An 18,986-nucleotide genomic window follows, 5' to 3' on the forward strand; every position below is an offset into this window, starting at 1 on the left:
CCAAATGAATAAACAGATTATTTTTGTCATAATGTTGTTGTGTTTTACATTTAATGGATGTTTATTGCATATTTAAATGTATAAGTAACTTAACAAAGTCTAAGTCTTTGTTTTAGTAGACCGGTTGTGGGCGTCGTCCACTTTAAGGTAACACGGTCAGTTCTAAACAAAGAAAAAGAATAATTTCACAACCTAGATAGGCTTAGACTACCTATCGTGAAAGGTTGCAATGTCAGTCCGATTATTTCTAAGCCTTACTGAAATAAGATGACATTGGTGTGGTATAGCACTGAATGGATCTAACAACGAGACAGTCTTTATGCTATCTACTGAAAGACGAGGTCTCGTAAATTATTTCTCAATCAATGTACGTTAGCATTGAGCATACGGTATTGATTATGCACTACTTTGACTTACCAAATGGTGCGGGTTTTTCGCAACCCAATAAGCCTGGTATATTGGGTAGTGGTGATTAATATCTAGCGGTGCTAGGATTGCTATTATGTTGAATCGTGCGCGAGGTGAGTCTCGTTTGATAACATCCTCAAGAGAAGCTTGAAATAAGGTTTTATTATTCGGAACCTAGCTAGTTGGAGTTTAATTACTCTATGAATAATAAATAAGATTTTCTTGCTGAGTCATCTCTTGGAATAAATAAGATATTAATTAATTAAGTCCATAGCAGACAATGATTAATTAATGGATGTTTCTATCTTAAGCGCGGGAAATAAATATAAAGTATTGGAAACCCGAAGTACTTGTAATTTCGGATTTGGATGGGGAGTGCAGTATTACTTCTGTAGTGGCTGCTCGTAATATTCCAATTTTAGCTTATATTAAATTGGGTTTAATTTAATTAGTAAAAAGCTAATTGGAGGAGCTCATATCCAAAGCCTTCCATAGATCTCTGACTGGGCCCAATATGTGACTTATTATAAATAGGAGAATAAAGGAGACAGAAAATACACTTAATTTTATTTTCAAATTTTCGGCCCCCCCTAGTCCTAGGAGTGGTCGAATTCTTCTCCTCCGTGGGAAAGGATTTCTGTCTTCTCTATTTAAGTCCTAGAGCGCTGGTGAGATCAGCCCACCCTGATATCAGTTCACAGTCCGGGAACCAGTCAGAAGATCCGTGATTTTGTACTAAAAGATCTTCACGTGGAGAAGGCGCTAGCCATCTTCGATTCTTTGGAGAATCATCAAGGTATAATGGCTAAACCTTAGAAAAGCATGTTTTAGGTTTCAATTAATTTAAAGCATGTTATTATTTGAGTTATGAGCATGATACATGTAATAATTACGCGAATAGAATTTGTCTAAATAATCCGCTAAATAGATCTGAATTATTATGTAATTGATTTATGTGTGCGCTTCCGCTGCCAGTCCCTTCAATTGGTATCAGAGCCAGTCTTTGGCTCTGATTATTTGGATTTAAATTTCGCGAAATTCATGTATGCATGCGTTTTTGTTTTCGAAGCATGTTCTTGTTTTTAGTTGTTATATTTTTATGCATGATGAACTCAAGAACTATCGAAACAAAGAACTCAAATATTTGGAACGCTAGAGACGTGCGATTCGTCGGCGGACTCGTGCACGCCGCCGGTGTGACCGCCGGTGCCGGTGATCCCGAGAGAACGCGCCAATCGAGTGGGAGTAGGCGTGCGATCTCTCGGCGACGTGAAAACGAATGTGGGCTCGTCCACGCCGCCGGGTAGACCGCGGCGGCCCTCACCCTGAACTGAACGGCGATCGACGAAGGGAGGTTGCCGGAAGCCATTGCTCGTCCGAGAGCAGCGGTGGTTCTTCCGACCGGAACCCTAACCCTAGCTTTAACCCTAACCTTAGTCGACTCACGGCTGATCGTCGCCAATTCCAAGAGCTGCGACGTCGCTTCCGGCGTTGACGACTGGGGTGAGGGCGATCGGAGCTGGAGCCAATTCGCCGGTGCTGCGGGTGCGCGACGACGGAGGGAGTAGCGGCACGTCAACGAAAAACGTCAATAGGACCATAGGATTAATTTCAAAAAATATCAATAGGGGTATTAATGTCAATTAACTACATGTTTATTTATAACTAACTTTTAAAAGAAATCTCAAAACTTTAAATTCATATAACATATATCAAATTAAAGATAATTTCATAAGGATTCCAACGATATCATACATGCATATGTTCCGACGTTAAAATTTGAAAAAAAATTTAAATTTTTTTAATTTTTTCGTACAAGCAGAAATGTCAACATACTATACAAAATATGTCAATATAATACATATAGAATGTCAATATAAGCAATGGGTTAACATTCTTAAAGCATTGTGTTGACATTCTCAAAGCATTGTGTTGATATTTTCGGAACACTATATTGACATTTTCATCCAAAACCCTAATTTTGAGTTTTTTTTTTATCTTTTTCGATTTAATTAATAAAAACGAAAATTACACGTGGCAAATTGTAGACCACATGTTTTCTAAAATCCGATGGCCTTAAATTAGTTGTAGTTAGCAATTAAATAATGAGTTAGCAATTGATCACTCTCCTATATATAGTGAATTAAACTAATCCCATTAGTAAAACACTCTTAACACACACACGTGTGTGTGGAAATGAACTTTTGCTCTAACACATTATGTTAATGGGTAGTGATAAAATGCAAACTTATATATTGTACAAACTCAAAATTCCTCAACACAGCTTTAACACAGTTTCAGTACAATATCAACACAGTGTAAAATTTCAAAATTTTAATGTCAACAGAGTATTAACACAATATCAACACAACATCAATCATTGACTACCGTTGAAATTCTGTTGACATTTTCCTGTTGATGTTTTTTTGTGATCTGTTGACATTTTTCAATGGTCCAGATTATAGTTTTGAGTTTGTACAATATTTAGAGTTTTCATTTGATTACAATAAGATAATAACATTACTCTCCATTTTCAGCAATTGATTTTCGGCATGTGAAATTATTCCTAAATGTAGTTCGTAGAAGGTTGAAGTGATCGTCGACCCACTAAAGTCGGAAACTTCAATTAAAATCAGCATCTGAAAATATCACCTACTTATTATGAGTTCACAATTCACATAGATTCACCGATGTCTAATATCTATACACAAACTCAATTAAATCCAGATTCATAACATTTTCATTCAATAATTAAACTTACCTAATCGCATGCTAGCAACATGAAAGTTATCCCATTATTGATGATTTAACTTTATTCCTTTAAGTAGCGAAACCTTTCTCGGTTGGCAAGGCCCATCATGCCTTGGAATAAAATAAGTAAAACTTAATAGATGAGAATATATGTTATGCCTAAACATAATTATTAATTAATCAAACAATGATAGAAGATTTTAGGTGTACACTTTTAGAAGACAAATGCATGTTGCATTTAACAAAAATGTTACAAGTGCTTAGTTGTGAGCAGTGGTCCAAGCAAAAAGGTACTTAGACATGTGTGTATCTAATGCCTAATCCCACATTCACATAATCGTATCAATATTTGCTTCTAGCCTTCTACCATATTTACTTAGAGTGTCCACAGTAGAGCCGTCGCGGCGGCCTATTGTAAGCCGCCTTAGAGCCACGGCGGTGGTGCCACAACCGGGTGCTCGACTGCGCTGGGTGGGTAAGCGGCGGTCGCGCGGCTGTTCCGTGGCGGCCTATTGCACGCCGCAAGACCACCGCGGCAGCTATTTTTCGATTTTTTTTAGTTCTTTAATTTTTATTTATAAAATACATATTCTCAATTCATTTTTTTTATTACATTCCAATTTCAAAGCTCAAATATTTCTCATATCTATAAAATACCTAGGAATAATTTTTTTTTCTAATTATGTTTGTCTAATTAATTTTATTCTAGTCCAATTAAAATATTCCAACAATTGATAAAATAAGATTTGTGTCTGTAGCGTGGCTAGACAAGTTTTTGTGGCTGAGTCATGGCTGTGATGACTAGGCAGACAAGTTTATTTCTTTTTGTGGTTGTGACGTGGCTGTGCCACTATCGTGGACACTCTTAAGCCTAATTTTTTATAATCACAAATAGCATGACTACATCGCATATGTACACAAATAAATAAAAGTATAGTCTACAATTTTCTATTATACTTTGATTTTCTATTTCATTAAGTTCTCATACAAATTTTTGTTTTAATAAATGTACAATTTTATGAATTAAGTTAAGAAAATGTTTATAGGAAAGGTTTTACTAACAAATTTCTAGAGGAGATAAAAATGTGATTGTACGTACTAGTAAAATAATATGGCGATAATATAATCAGATATCTTTCCCTTTCTCTCGATTTGATGTAACATAAATAAGGAAATAAAATACTACTTCTACATTATTCTCGTTAGACAAATGTCCCTGTCATGAATCTCCCGTGACACCCATTCCATCTTCTTAATTTATTCCTCTTTTTTTGTTTTAATAATTGGCAGGCCCAAAAACCTATTACTGGGCCAGAATTGTGAAAGCTATTGGGCTCAGATACGGGCCGGGCCTGGGCCTTTCCATTTAAACCTGCAGAAATTTGATATTTGCAGAGAAAAAGGAGATATGATCAGACGGCGTTGGTGTCAGCTATGTCGTCGTCCTGCATTTAAACGACGGCGTTTAAGGCGTCTGCTGTCGGCTTGTCGGCGCTTTACTATTCAATCGCGGCCGTAACTCTCTCTCTAGTCTATACACTACACTATTCATTTAATGCATTTATTTATTATTACTCCCATTTCTTTTTTTATTAGTACTATTATTCTTCATGTTTTTCTGTTGTGATTATGAGGAGTAGCTTGGACTGGTGGGCCCCGCTGTGAACTCCATGCTACTCTCCGTCCCCGATTAAGATTCACATTTTTTTATTTCGATCTGTCCCCAATTAAGAATCACATTTCATTTTTATCATAAATAGTAAGTAGGTCCCACGTTCCACTAACTCAATTCACTCACATGTTATTATAAAATCAATATAAAAAAATGGGTCCTACATTCCACTAACTTTTTTAACCAACTTTTCTTTACATTTCTTAAAACTCGTGCTCGGTCAAAGTGTGACTCTTAATCGGGACGGAGGGAGTACCAACTGAATCATTTTTGAATAGTTTTTCGATTTATTAATATTATCTCCAAGATATTGTTTTTTTTTTCTAAAATTGATTTGTGGATGAATTAGTATATTGGTTGCAGTTGGGTGACTGGTGAGTATATGAGTGTGATAAAGAAAAGAATGGGACGTGATGAAAATGCAAAAGAAGAATGAATATATGTTGTCACCTTCAAAAAGCATATCCTAACAAATTTTGACAATACGAACAAAGAGTTGTACGTTTATCAATCCGTATGCACTACTTTATTCATCCATACTGGATTTTTTTGGTGATTATTTCCCCCCTATTCTGCTTCTTAATTTCTTTACTTTAATCTTATTTGATTTGTGTAGTACTACATCCGTCCCTCAAATTTTGACATACTATGACTCGATACGGGTTTTAAGAAATGTAATGGAAAGTTAGTTGAAAAAATTGATGGGATGTGGGTCCTACTTTTAAAGTATTAGTTTTATACTCCCTCCGTCCCCCATAATTTATCACCATTTGACCGGACACGGGTTTTAAGAAATGTAATAGAAGGTGACTTGAAAAAGTTAGTGGCATGTGGGTCCTACTTTTATATATTAGTTTTATAATAAAATGTGAGTGAGAATGAGTTAGTGGAATATGAGGTCCACTACCAAAAATGGTAAAAGTAAAAGGTGACAAATTTTCACGGACGGATGGAGTAATAAAATGTGAGTAGGAATGAGTTAGTGGAATATGAGGTCCACTACCAAAAATGGTAAAAGTGAAGTGTGTCAAATTTTCAGAGACAGACCGAAATAGTAAACTGTGTCAAAATTTGGGGACGGAAGCAGTACATATTAGTACCAAAATAAAAATATTAGAAGTCCCATACTCTGCAATTGGATTCCACCCTCATGAATAGGCATTGTGCTTGTTGGCCACGGCTAGCTAGTCCTATTATAGCCCACTACCTTATGGGTCACCATTTCAATTTAATAGTTGGTCATGGCTAATTGACTAATTCTAACAAACTACCATTTCGAGCTATCTAGATGCACATAATTGAAGCTTTTACCTCCGAGAGATAGTAAATGATATTCATTTCAAATTAGAGATGACAAACAAACCAAAAATCAATGTAAAAAGTTAAACTACCACGTCATGATCAAGAGTAGCTAGTAAGATCGAATTTAATAGAACCCTACCATTAAAGATAACTATTGTCATGTTATTGACTTAAACACAACCGATTTGAACATTCAACCCACTTAAAAGGCCAACGTCCTGATTGATCACGCCAGTACTAGTCCTAGCAACAAATCACCACTTCAAGTTAGATATGGTGCAACCTAGCTAATATAAGAAGTTATCTCTGGATACTAGTCTATTAAATGAGACATGTTAAACAAACCTCAAACGATTGGGCTGGAACAATGAGGTCGGTGACACATTTAAAAGCCAAATTTAAAAGAATTTTCATATCTACGTATACACTAAGGTGGTGTTCGGTTTCCAATCATGCAGACCGAACACCCTCTAATTATTCTAAGAAGTGAAAACACGCTACGATTTTTTTTTGAAAAGAAATGATTTGCATGATTAACACAGATATTTAGGTGGTTGGGGCAAACACAACAGAATTCTCGCATTTGGTTGTGATATAATGGTACAATTGTATAGTAATCCGCAAAATAGTTGAGAGATAAAGCTGAATGCAGAAAGCATGAGATTTCAAGGCCGCCAGACACTTCTCCTGTGCTACTGTACCACCTATATGCCTGCCTCCACTACGTACGTACTCTCCTCTCTCTCCTCTTCTCTCCTCTTCTCTCTCTATGTGTATATATATAAATATGCATATATGCAATGCAAGCCCTAGCTCTCAATTCATCTTCATCATTTTCCAGATCTCTCTCTAAAACCTTCAATTACTTGAAATCCAGATCCAATCGCAGATCGCAGCAATGGAGGTAGCGAAAGGCGTCCGATCTGCGGTGAGGATCAACGGCTGCGCGGATCAGGCGGCGTCGGACTTCGAATCGGTGTGCGAGAAGGTGAGCGCGCTCGTCTCCGGCAACGCGGTGGTCGTCTTCACCATCAGCGGCTGCTGCATGTGCCACGTCGTCAAGCAGCTCCTCTTCGGCCTCGGCGTCGGTCCTACCGTCGTCGAGCTCGACCGCGACGCCTCCGGCGGCCAGATCCTCGCGCTGCTGCACCGCCTCTCCGCCAGCGGCGGAGGAAAGCCTGTTCCGGCGGTCTTCGTCGGCGGAAAGTTCCTCGGCGGGATCGAGACCGTCATGGCCTGCCACATCAGCGGATCGCTCGTTCCGCTCCTCAAAAACGCCGGTGCTCTCTGGCTCTGATCTCTTCTCCTCCTGTTACTTTAACTAACTCCTTTAACCTATTTCCGTTTCATCATCACATATGCATGAAGAGATTTGTGACATATTTCATGTACATAAATTATGCTATGTTATCATAAAAACTCAATTAATTATCATAGCTTTTCTCATCTTCATCTTCATCTTCATCTTCTTCACTTGAAATTTAAAAAGCAAATAATTAATTAATTTACACTAATTGATTACATTTTTGTGTTCATAACCAAGTGCGATTAATTAACCAAAAACAGAAAATCTAGCTCCGCATGCCTATCTAGGGCTGAGGACTTAATTTTTTGTGCCAATTATGCCCTTGATTAATGGTGGCTGACGAAAAGTGTAATGCAGTACAAAATTTCCAGAAAAATGCCTCTGAATAACCGACCACGGTCATGGAACATTATAAATTTGTCTCTTTATTTTCTGGTATAAGGGAATAAATATAATTATTAAATGAAATTATGTTCTATTTTTGAGGGCTGCTGCTGCGATCAGCGTGAGTTCTACATTTTTTTTTATCCCATTTGCGTAGTCATACAAGTTTGATTTCTCCATACAGAGAGAGGTTAGTTCACTGCAAAAAAATATGCAGTGATCTCACTGCGTTATTATATCTCCAGTACTACCAATAAAATAAATTCTTTAAGTGGTCTTTCTGTTTAGAATGAAAAGTTAAAAAGAAATTTGACGACAGAAGGAAATAGCCCAAATTTTATTCAATTCAGGTTGGAATTGGTTTGTATTAATTGGCTGCGTTCTTGTCTGGAACAAGAAGTGACAGATATTCTTTGCTTCCTTGATAGTAAAATTTAAGACTGACTATCAGGGATATAAAAATTGTTCGTTTCGAAATCGACGGTTACAATTCCAATCAAAGTATAATCATAATCGGTCCGTTGAAGTAAATTCGATTTAGATTTTAAACTGGTGGCTAGTTTTCTTTGCACGATATTCTTCAATTTTGATCCAAATTGGTGGCAAAAAGTTAGAATTCAGAACCGGCAATGGTATGGGTTCCACCGGTGAGAAACGGATACAGTTCTAAAATTGGATAGCCGGTTTGGTTTCAAGTCGAACCAATGTTTTCGATTTAACTATGCATAGTAAGGCTGGATGAGTATTACCGGAAACATTTACTTATTAGTACCCAAACGAATAAAACATGAGTTGTTTTCTGTTAAACTACAATGCATGTGAGTTTCTTCTCTAAAATCTCACTCTATAAGGGTAATAAAATAAATCAATATGCCAGCAAAAAAAAGTACTCCCTCTGTCCCCAATTAGGAGTCACACTTTGACCGGATATGGGTTTTAAGAAATGTAAAGACAAATTGGTTGAAAAAGTAAGTGGAATGTGGGATTCACTTTTTTATATTGGTTTTATAATAAAATGTGAGTGGGGTGAGTTAGTGGAATGTGAGACCTACTTACTATTTATGGTAAAAATGAAGTGTGACTCTTAATTGGGGACGGACCGAAATGGAAAAGTATGACTCTTAATCGGGGACGAAGGGAGTATTGCTTATGAAAAGTGAAACATTGCATTATAACTTTATAAGTCGAGGTTCTTTTTTTAGACAGCCATTAACCACATTTTCATCTCAGCAATCTATAGCTGTGAAAATAAACTAACTTTAAGAAATCATTTACTTTCAGAGATTAACTTAGATAAAAATAATATGGACCAATCCATTATTGATTAAGATGAATTGAAACTTTAATCTTTCCCAGATCTCTCGATAATTTCTATCATTTGAACTAACTTAGCTTGATTATATTCCATCAATAGGATAAGATTGCAAAAGTCCTAGTAATAACACATCAATTACCAACTCAAACCAAAACAAATGAAAGCTCATGAACTTCTACAAGAACTAAGGACAGTTATTGCTAGAGAGCATGATGCACCTACCAAGTACGACCAGAATAAGAAAATATCAGCAATTTATTCAATGCCATCTTAAACTGATATGGTTCCTCTTGATACTGCTAAGTGGGATTGAGATGAAGAGACCTTGAACTCGTATTGACACCTAGCGGGACTTCTTGACGCGTTTGGCAGGTCTTTGTACTTCTTTCCTTGGCTCCTCCGGAAGTTTTATGTCTGTGAATGGCTGCATTGTAATTAAAGAAGATATTAATTAAATGAGATAGGATGGGAGACTATTGAGCACTATGTCTTCCAGAGGCAGAGTGAATGGTTGGGAGATATTCGAGCAAGATTTTCTTCAGGGTTACGATTAAGTAGCTTGTTAATGATCAATAGTCTGTTAGCTATAGTCCACAATTCGGCCTCTGCTGATCCAAAAGACTGCACCACTCAGTGTCCAAGTTTTCATACTCATTTTCATTGAGAGTGAATGCAGGTCAGAAAATTATCCTCTTCACTTTATATCCACAAAATATAGAGGCTTTAAAAGACTTTTTTCACGGTCGAAGCTGTTTCTTTCACCCTGCTCAGTAATTCAGCCATTCTATCACAGCCAATGCACTTGGGTAACAATACTTTTGACAAAGATTTCTTTTAGTTATTCAAAAGAACCAACAGCCAACCATAGTTCCCTCTGCTAAAACTAACTAGTCCATCACTAGAAACATATGCTTTTATAAATAGCATTGGAATCATCTTGGTGCCTGCTAGTCTTTCTTACTTTCCGCGTGGGGGTATTGAACTACAAGTGGTTGGTCAGAAATCCTGGTTTACGTTGATAACAGTTATCGCACTAGGAACAGTCTACCGTATAAGCATCAAAAGGAATAAATTCATCTGCTAATGGTTCCTCTAGTGATAACTGTGGCATTACCCTTATTAATCACCCATCTATAGTAACATAGATAATGAAAAGAGCACACAATACAGAAAATAGCACGAGAACGTGAAAACCACTTGCCTCGTCGACATTTTTCTGTAGTTCCAATAGTTCCTGGCAGTAGGTGAGGCACTCAGCATGATATGCAGCTGCCAATTCTTTGATCATGGCCTTCCTTTTGATGATCCCAATCACTTCAATAACACAAAACAAGCTCATAGATAAGAAAATGGGGCATGACTGCACCCAAACATAACCATAACTTGATTCAAGGTGTTTCTGCAACCAAATTGATGCAGCAGAACTCCATACTACCCAAACAGTATTTACACCTAAAATCTACAATGGCTTCCTAATAATGCACACAAAATGCAAAACATTTAGGCTAAATTGCAAATTATTCATCATTAAGATCCGGTTATGATCCTACGCCAAAGAATTAGGTATAGATAATAGAAATTGAGCACAATTGAGTTTACACAGAGCAGTTTAAGATCATAACAATACAATAATTCAAAAAAATCACAAGCCAGAATGTAGAGAGAGAGAGAGGGTTACTTCTGCTAGGATCGAAAGGAGGGGCGGGAGGAGGAGGAGAATTGTCTTCCCGAGATGAGGGCTCAGGCGGAGCGGAGTCATCGCGCGACGGAGACGGCGGAGGGAGAGGGGGCAGCGGCGGAGGTGGAAGAGAAAAGGGGTGTTGAATTTGAAGCTCCCCCATCTGCAATCGCGAAATTCAATGGTAATCAGAACTTCCCCAATTGAAAATTTCTGAATCTTAACTGTGACTTGATTCAGCTAAAACAAATTTTGTTTCTATTGATAAGAAAAATCGAAAAATGAAAATAAAAATGTTTGCTTTATTTTTTCCCTAAATATGGTAGGGCCCTTCTTCTTCATTGGGCCGTTTCCTAGCCCAGTTTATAAATCCTAAACCCTGCTAAAAACCCTCATTCTCTCTCTATTTCCCCTCTTTCTCTCTCGACTGATTTTCTCCAAAGATGAGTTTGGTGGCAGGCTCATACGAGCGTTTCATTTGGGGCTACAAATTGAACCGCTCGCTAACCCTAACCCCACTCTTCTCCTTCCCCTCCCACCTCTCCACCATCAAAACCGTCGCCGTCGCCGGCACCGTCGCGGTCTCAGGCGGCAACGACGACTGCGTCAAAATCTACGACCTCTCCTCCTCTTCCGAGGTAGGATCCTTCCACCACTCCGCCTCCGTCACATCCGTCGCCTTCTACTCCCCTCCTTCCCTCTCCTCCCTCCCGCGGAACCTCCTCGCGGCCGACGCCGATGGCTCCGTCTCCATCTACGACGCCGACCCCTTCGTGCTGCTCAAATCCGTCAAAATTCACAAAAAATCGATCAATTCGATGGCCGTGCATCCCTCCGGTAAGATAGCGCTGACCGTCGGCCACGACCAGTGCATGGCGCTGGTCAATTTGGTGAGAGGAAGGCGGAGCTTCTACTGCAAGATCGGAAAAGAAGCGTCGCTTGTGCAATTCGATGAGAGCGGCGATAGATTTTCGATGGTTGTCGATGAAAAAGTCAGTATTCATGAAGCAGAGGATGCGAAGCTGATTGTCGAGCTTGATAATACGAAGAAAGTCCTCTGTGCTGCTTCCGGCGCTGTGAGCTCTCTCTCTCTCATTTTTTTAATTTCGATTAAATAGAAAAATTGGTAACAATGTGAGGGCAATTTGGATTTTGATTAAGATATGTGTTTCTACTCAATTATATTTCGTTCTTCTTAATTATGCAGACTGTTTGCTGTAAAATTTGAACAAAATTGCCCTAAAATCAGTCAATAGCACCAGCAGAGAGCTATTTACTTAGTTTAATTCTCTTAATTAAACCTTTGATCATGTCTAATCTGTTAAAATTACTTGTTCAATCATCAACTTTTGCAGAATGGCATACTGTATACTGGTGGGGAAGATAGGAACATCTCGGCCTGGGACACAGCCAGCGGAAAGTTGGCTTACAGTATTGAAAATGCCCACGCAGCTCGTGTCAAAGGCATTGTTGTGCTATCTAAAAGTAGTGCTGATTCAGGGGCGGAGAATCCTTATCTAGTGGCATCTGCGGCATCTGATGGTGTAATACGTGTCTGGGATGTGCGAAAGGCTGGTGAGGGGAAGCCTTTGACTGAGGTTCATACCAAATCAAGGCTCACTTGCCTCGCTGGATCATCTATCAGATGTGAGTCTGCATTTTGTTAGTTGGTTTTTTTGAATTCTGGTGTTGGATGTTATGCTCTCATTCTAGCTGCAATTTGGTAGATAGCTTAGTGAGTAGAAATCATGTTTAGTCTGACTTGGTTCCCCCGCAAGGCCCTCAATTTTGTTTGAAATAATTTGTTTGGTCAAAAGCCATATGCTTAATGCTTTAGAGTTGAACCTAAACTATATTAAGCAAGAAAGTAACCTTTTTAGCTTAAAAATGAGCTGCGTAATTCTAGGCTTAGATACCACCTACAACCATCAGTCTCGAATAGAAGTTCATAAGTTGTTATGTATTGATGTATAATATCTTAATAAGTCTCACCTTTTGAACAGAAGAAAATGGTGGTCTCCTTTTGTTGCATGCCACTATATGCTTAATGCTTTAGAGTTTAACCTAAACTTGCACCACCGTATATTAAGTAAAAAAGTAACCTTTTTAGCTTAAAAAATGACCAGTGTAATTCTAGGCTTAGATACCAGCCTAAAACCATTGGTCTGGATTCTGGAATAGATCACACTCTGGAATATGCATTTGGCTTAGTGAATAGAATTATAGAAGTTTATAATTTGTTGTGTATTAATGTATAATAACTTCGCAAGTCTCACCTTTTGAGCAGAAGAAAATGGTGGTCTCCTTTTATTAAGTGCCACTATATGTTACTGCCATTTATAGCTCCGAGGTCTCATGCTTCGTTTTGTCGTGTTTTGTGTGACCCTTTCTTCCCCCATTAACAACAAACAATAGCATATAGCCATCACTAATGGGTCACACACAGAGTGCTCAATAATGTGAATAGTTAGTAGTTTTGGTAAGAACTCCAAAAGAGTAATATACCATTCAACATCAAGAACTCATCTAGATAAACAATACTAATATGCAAAAGAGAGAGTCAGCTTTAGCTGCTGCAATTCTGTGTTGAAATCAAAAGTTAGATCAATACATCATATTTTGGCTGTGAATTATGATTTGATATACTGAATTTCAGTGAAGTTGCATTAGCATGGATGCCATTTAAAACGGCTCAATGTTAGCTTAAAAAGAAATCTTGTAGCACTATTTAAGTTGTTTAACTTGGACAGAGTTTTTATTGTTCAATTACTCTTCTGATCAGTTTTTTCTGCTTAATTTTATTGGTTACATTATGCTAACAATCCTTTTATCTTTATTTATTGTCTCAGCTTTGAAACGGCCGCACAATGACAAAACGAACACGGACGAAAATCTAGATGCAGCTGTAGAATCATAGTTGAATGTTTACTTTCATTAATGTTGCCTCCTCTCTCTGGTATGATTGTATGCTTATTTTTTAAGACAATCACAGGAACATGAGTGCCTCAATTTTGCAGTTGAATTGGAATATTTGTGTATGTATTACTACATCTTATGAAATATGATGGTCAAGTGGTGTTTGGTAATTTCATATTCTTGATAACAATAGTGGATTTTTACACATTCACTGCTGTAATAAATCTAAAAGCTTCACTTTAGGGGGGATGAAAGAAACACTCATCTCCCCCCAAATGTATGTAAGAAACAATTCTATACAAATAACCTCAACCCTAATTCTTAATAATCCTATTGTGCTATCAATTATGAATTATCTATGGATAGCCAATTCTTGTTTCACCTCATCTCACATGAAAATTCTGGATGAAATGAATCTTTTTTTCTTTTTTTGATTCATTGCAATTTCCCTACATTTCTCCATATTCCTTTCTTCAACAACATACTTGAAAATCCCTTGATACATGCATTATTATTCCTTGTTTCATTTCACCCCTTTCTTCCTCCTTTTATGGGATTCACAGCAGATAAAATGTGTCGATTTCATGCGAGCGGGTGAGGGCTGCTTTGCTCGAAAGGGCATCAGACGATGTAGAGTCTGCTCATGAACATGTAGGTGAGGAAGGAGAGGACGATGGGAAGGAGGTAAACGGCCTTGACCTTGGCCGCGACCTCGATCTCCGGTCCAGCTTCTTCGAAGATGGTCTCGAGCATCGGGTGGTGCGACATCTTGTGGGGATGAATCACCGGTGAGGGCGCAACCGCGATCAAGTTCAAGTGGTGCATGTAGCTAATTTGCTTTCTCATGGTTGTTGGTGGGGAAAAGGAGTTATTTTTGTGAGAGAAAGAGAAGATGATTTGAAATAGAATGTGATTGAGAAGTGTATATATATTGTGAAGATGATGTTTTCTAATATTCGAAGCCATGCAGTATATATATACACGAGTTGGGAAGGGAAATTATGGGCTGAGATAAAACGCAGAAATTAATGGTAGAAGAAGAGGCCAAGTGTTTGGTTTTTTAAGAAAAAAGTTTGGCGTTAAATTAGCACTATTTCTGAATGTTATTGTAGCTGGCCAGTCACTTTGATGAAATTACAGTCAGATTATTTATTTTATATAATTATATTTATGTGAAAATTAAAACAAATTGTTAGTTTTTTAAATAAGATCTCATATTGAGTAAATTGGAAAATATGAATTGAATTTTGCTTATCATATCTTTAAGGTCATTCACATTGGGGCGGACGATGCAACGGACGATGCGACGCGTTTTCAGTTATTTTTAAAATTTTATTCAATTTTCAAAACTTATACCCTCTCCGTTCCCTCATAGTTGAGGCGGAACTTTTCGGCACAGAGTTTAAGAAATGAATGTTGAGTGTGTTAAATAAATATATAAAGTAAAAAGTGAATAAAGTAAAAAGTAAGAAAGAGAAAAAGGTAGAGAGAATAAAGTAAAAAGTGAATAAAGTAGAGTGAATAAAGTAAGAGAGAGTAAAGTAAGAAAGATGAAAAAATTACTATAAATGGAAATGACTCAACTATGAGAGAACTTCCCGAAATGGAAAAATGACTCAATTATGAAGGAACGGAGGGAGTATATACCTCTCACTTTTTACTTCATTTTTCACTCCTTTCACTCTCCATTTTCCACATTTCAAACAAAATGAATCCCGAAGATTACCCAAGTCTGAATAGTCCGATGTTCGGTGGTGGTGCACAGTGGTCGGGTACAGAACCCGATCAATACCGGCCCTTCGACACCAACACCCAGTACGATCTCAATTTCAGCACGGATTCGTACGAGCTGTCAGACATGGAGCCTTCTCCCACCCGCACACCCGCCCAACCTCGCGGCCGCTCGACCGTCGCCGCCACCGCCGTTGCCTCGGGCTCCGTGACCAAGAAGAGGCGGCCCAAGGCAAAGAAGTTGCCGCTTACGGCGGTGAATGAAGAGTTCGTCCCGGGGAGGACGAACTACCAGCCGGAAGAATCCATCGTCTTGACGAGGTGTTGGATTGATATTTCTGAGGATCCGGTGTTCGCCAACAACCAGAAGGTTACTGTGTATTGGGAGCGCATCGCCGAAAAATACAACGTGGCCAAGCCGCCGACCGCCTACAAGCACCAAAGGGAGCCGCTCCGCAAGCACTGGAACCAAATAAAGAAGCAGGTCAATTTGTTCGCGGAGGAGTACGACAAATGCGGGAGGGAGTAGGGCAGCGGCGAGAGTCTCGCGGATGTGCGCGACAAAGCAATCCAATCGTGCGACTTCAAGCACTACTAGTCCTGGGCGCTCTTGAAGGAGAAGCAGGAGTTCGTTGGAGGTGTGCTGCTCGAATCGACGGCGGCGAAGAAGAGGGCGACGAAGCGCACCTTTGGTGATTGTACAAGCAGCGAAAGCGGCGCATCTCCAATGGACCTCAACCATCCGGTGTTCGAGGATGAGAGTTCCGGCACACCGATGCCCTCCCGACGTCCCCCTGGCATCAAGGCTGCCAAGGGCAAGGGCAAGGCGACATCCTCGTCCGTCGCGCCGCCTGACCAGGCCCCGAGCCCGACGCCGACCCTGACTTCGGCTGCGGCACATGCCTACACGGATTTGGTGGCCTCCTCCGACTATAGGACGTTGTTGGACACGCACAACGCCCTCATGCAGGCGACCAACCCGGCTCAAATCAAGTCCCTCCAGCGGATGATCGATGGCCTCAGCCGCAAGTTGGGACTACTTTAGACTAGTTTTTTTTTTATATGTAGTGCACTTTTTTTAAAAATTTCTAATTTTGTAACTTTTTTTTGAATTATGTAAATGTAGGATTTGTCTTAATTGTGTTGTTTTTATTTATTTATTTTGCTTGATATATTTGTAAACATAAATTATATAAATACAAAATAGAAGTAAAATGCTTAGGGTGGGCTATAGTCCATCCCATTACAGACGGAAGGGACGGAGGATAAAATACTAATGTGGTGATGCATAAGGAGAGACTTAGGGCGGGCTATAGTCCGCCTATTATGAATGCCCTAAGAGATCTGGGCTTTCTAGGCCCAGTTTAATTAAAGATGAGGTACATTCATTAAATATATACTAGTACTAGAATACAAATGTTGGACCCCATGTATTATTTGTACAATTAGATTCGATTTTTTCAAAATGCAATTGTATTAAAAAATATATACTACTAGAATACAAATGTTGGAGTTGGACCCCATGTTAGTGTATTTAGTTTAGTAATTTGAATTGTCTTGCATGTATCTCAAGTGTTTCATATACGAGAATGTTAAAATGAGAAACATAAAAATCAAATTAGCTTTTCAGTTACGGCGAATACATTTACTTGATATCCATAAATGCGCTTTATGAATTTGAATCCAAAAAAAAGCAAAATTTTCATATGTTCTTGCGCAGTTAAATTAATAATACTTGCTATAACTTTATAATATTCTCATATTTTCACTATAATTTTGTAAATAGATAGAGAATTTTTTTGTGATAAAAATGTATAATAAAAATACAGAAAAAATGTCTTTGCATAATTAAATTGAAAAGAAAAAAAAAGAGAAAAAATAACTTATTGTTCAAAGTCACTATGAAATCGAATTTTGAGTTTGCTTGGATTATTTGCGAAGAAAAAGGAAAAAATTACAGCGGAGAAGAAAATTTAGAATTTGTTAAATTCAGTAATGGGAAACTATGTTATTAAATGAAAATTTAGTTAACATTCCTAAATAAAAGTTTTCAAGAAATCCAAATATATTTCTTTAATCAATCCAAAAATATTTAAAACGTGGTACAATTTTAAAAGTGTTGGAGACAGACTGACATTAAAAAAGCACATATATGGACAAAATTTATAAGGACAATTTAAATAAAATAATGAGTAAAGGCCAAATGTGGTTCCTAACATATAACCATTTTATCAATTTGGTCCTTAACATTATCATTTTGATTATTTGGTCCCTCACAAATAAACTTGGACCCGTAACAGAACCGTCAAAAAATAGACGGTGATTGCTATTTGAATATATTAAATTACTAATGGTAATTAATTATACCTAATTATAATTCTTAATTCCTATTAAATTACAAATTATTCGTTTCATTTTGCAACTAATACTATCTTTTTTCCAATTTTGCTAATAGGAAAAGAATTATAATTAGGTATAATTAATTACCATTAGTAATTTAATATAGTCAAATTGCGGTAATCGTTTATTTTTTGACGGTTCTGTTAAGTGATGACTAATTCGGGTCCGAGTTTATTTGTGAGGGACCAAATAATCAAAAAGATAATATTAAGGACCAAATTGGTAAAACAATCATATGTTAGGGACCACATTTGACTTTTTCTCTAAAATAATATTATATCATCTTCCTCTAAATAAAAGTTTTAAAGAAATTCCAATATATTTCTTTAATAAATCCAAAAATATTTAAAACGTTAAAGTACAATTTTAAAAGTGTTGCAGACAGACTGACATTTAAAAAAGCACATATAAGGACACAATTTATAAGGAAATTTAAATAAAATAATATTATATCATCTTCTTCCTTCACCCATTTGGTATCCACTATTATAATTCATCCTAAGGTATCCATTATTGCATATCGGTTTATGGTTTAGCATATCTCATTCAATCCTTAGCTTATGAAGAGAGCAAGGTAGACATACAATATATACTCTCCTTTTTATTTGATTTTACATGCTAGTATTTTTAAACGCAGGCACGCTAATTTTATTTTCATTTTGTATTTAAATTAGGTTTTGTGAGACAATGTGCTAGCCATTTCCTATTATTGTTTAGCAATATCATAGGTATATACTCAACGTCAACCGGAGGCAAACGAGGTACAATTCATACATCAATTGAAGTTCCATTTCCGATTATTCTTAGAGCCAATTAGTAGGTAAATTACGATATTTAAACAATTAAACTTGAACTTAAAGAAAATATTAATGTTTCTACCTATGTTACTTTCTAATATATGTCGACAAAGGTGTATTAGGTTCCTCACATCTTCTTAGTGTAAAACACAGCACAAATCGGAATGGTTGTGATAAGCTATATTATTAGACTAAGATGTTATATTATTAGCCAAATTACATTATTAGACAAATAATCTTCATTATTAGACTAAAATAGTACTCCCTCCATCCCTGATTAATTGTCACTCTTTTTCATTTCGGTCTGTCCCTCAATAATTGTCACA

At 37.5% G+C, this 18,986-nt stretch overlaps 3 protein-coding genes across 5 annotated transcripts; 2 read left to right on the plus strand and 1 right to left on the minus strand.

Moving 5' to 3' along the window:
- The first annotated feature begins 6,726 nt into the window (after positions 1-6,726).
- LOC125186354 (glutaredoxin-C9-like) lies at positions 6,727-7,563 on the plus strand. Its single transcript, XM_048082705.2, has 2 exons — positions 6,727-6,858; positions 7,011-7,563. The coding sequence occupies exon 2, from the start codon at positions 7,032-7,034 to the stop codon at positions 7,428-7,430; it is 399 nt and encodes a 132-aa protein (XP_047938662.1). The 5' UTR covers positions 6,727-6,858; positions 7,011-7,031; the 3' UTR covers positions 7,431-7,563.
- Positions 7,564-9,253: 1,690 nt separating this feature from the next.
- LOC125188586 (uncharacterized) lies at positions 9,254-11,100 on the minus strand. The gene is made up of 3 exons (XM_048085524.2): positions 10,817-11,100; positions 10,340-10,452; positions 9,254-9,562 (listed from the first exon to the last, which is right to left on the minus strand). Exons 1-3 carry the CDS (start codon positions 10,977-10,979, stop codon positions 9,482-9,484), a joined length of 357 nt encoding a protein of 118 aa, XP_047941481.1. The 5' UTR covers positions 10,980-11,100; the 3' UTR covers positions 9,254-9,481.
- Positions 11,101-11,199: 99 nt separating this feature from the next.
- Positions 11,200-14,618, plus strand: LOC125188585 (Transducin/WD40 repeat-like superfamily protein). 3 transcript variants are annotated; one of them, XM_089059287.1, is made up of 4 exons: positions 11,200-11,892; positions 12,172-12,463; positions 13,666-13,772; positions 14,296-14,618. In XM_089059287.1, the coding sequence occupies exons 1-3, from the start codon at positions 11,260-11,262 to the stop codon at positions 13,731-13,733; spliced, it is 993 nt and encodes a 330-aa protein (XP_088915413.1). In that variant the 5' UTR covers positions 11,200-11,259; the 3' UTR covers positions 13,734-13,772; positions 14,296-14,618. The 3 variants fall into 3 exon arrangements, with proteins under 3 accessions (XP_088915413.1, XP_088915414.1, XP_047941480.1); XM_089059288.1 differs by having other exon boundaries at positions 14,299-14,618; XM_048085523.2 differs by lacking the exon at positions 14,296-14,618 and having other exon boundaries at positions 13,666-13,902.
- The last annotated feature ends 4,368 nt before the right edge of the window (positions 14,619-18,986 follow it).

Source organism: Salvia hispanica, chromosome 5 (genome assembly GCF_029641045.1).
Source record: "Salvia hispanica isolate PSC_SH4W2 chromosome 5, Shi_PSC_v1, whole genome shotgun sequence".
NCBI classification, from domain to species: Eukaryota; Viridiplantae; Streptophyta; class Magnoliopsida; order Lamiales; family Lamiaceae; genus Salvia; species Salvia hispanica.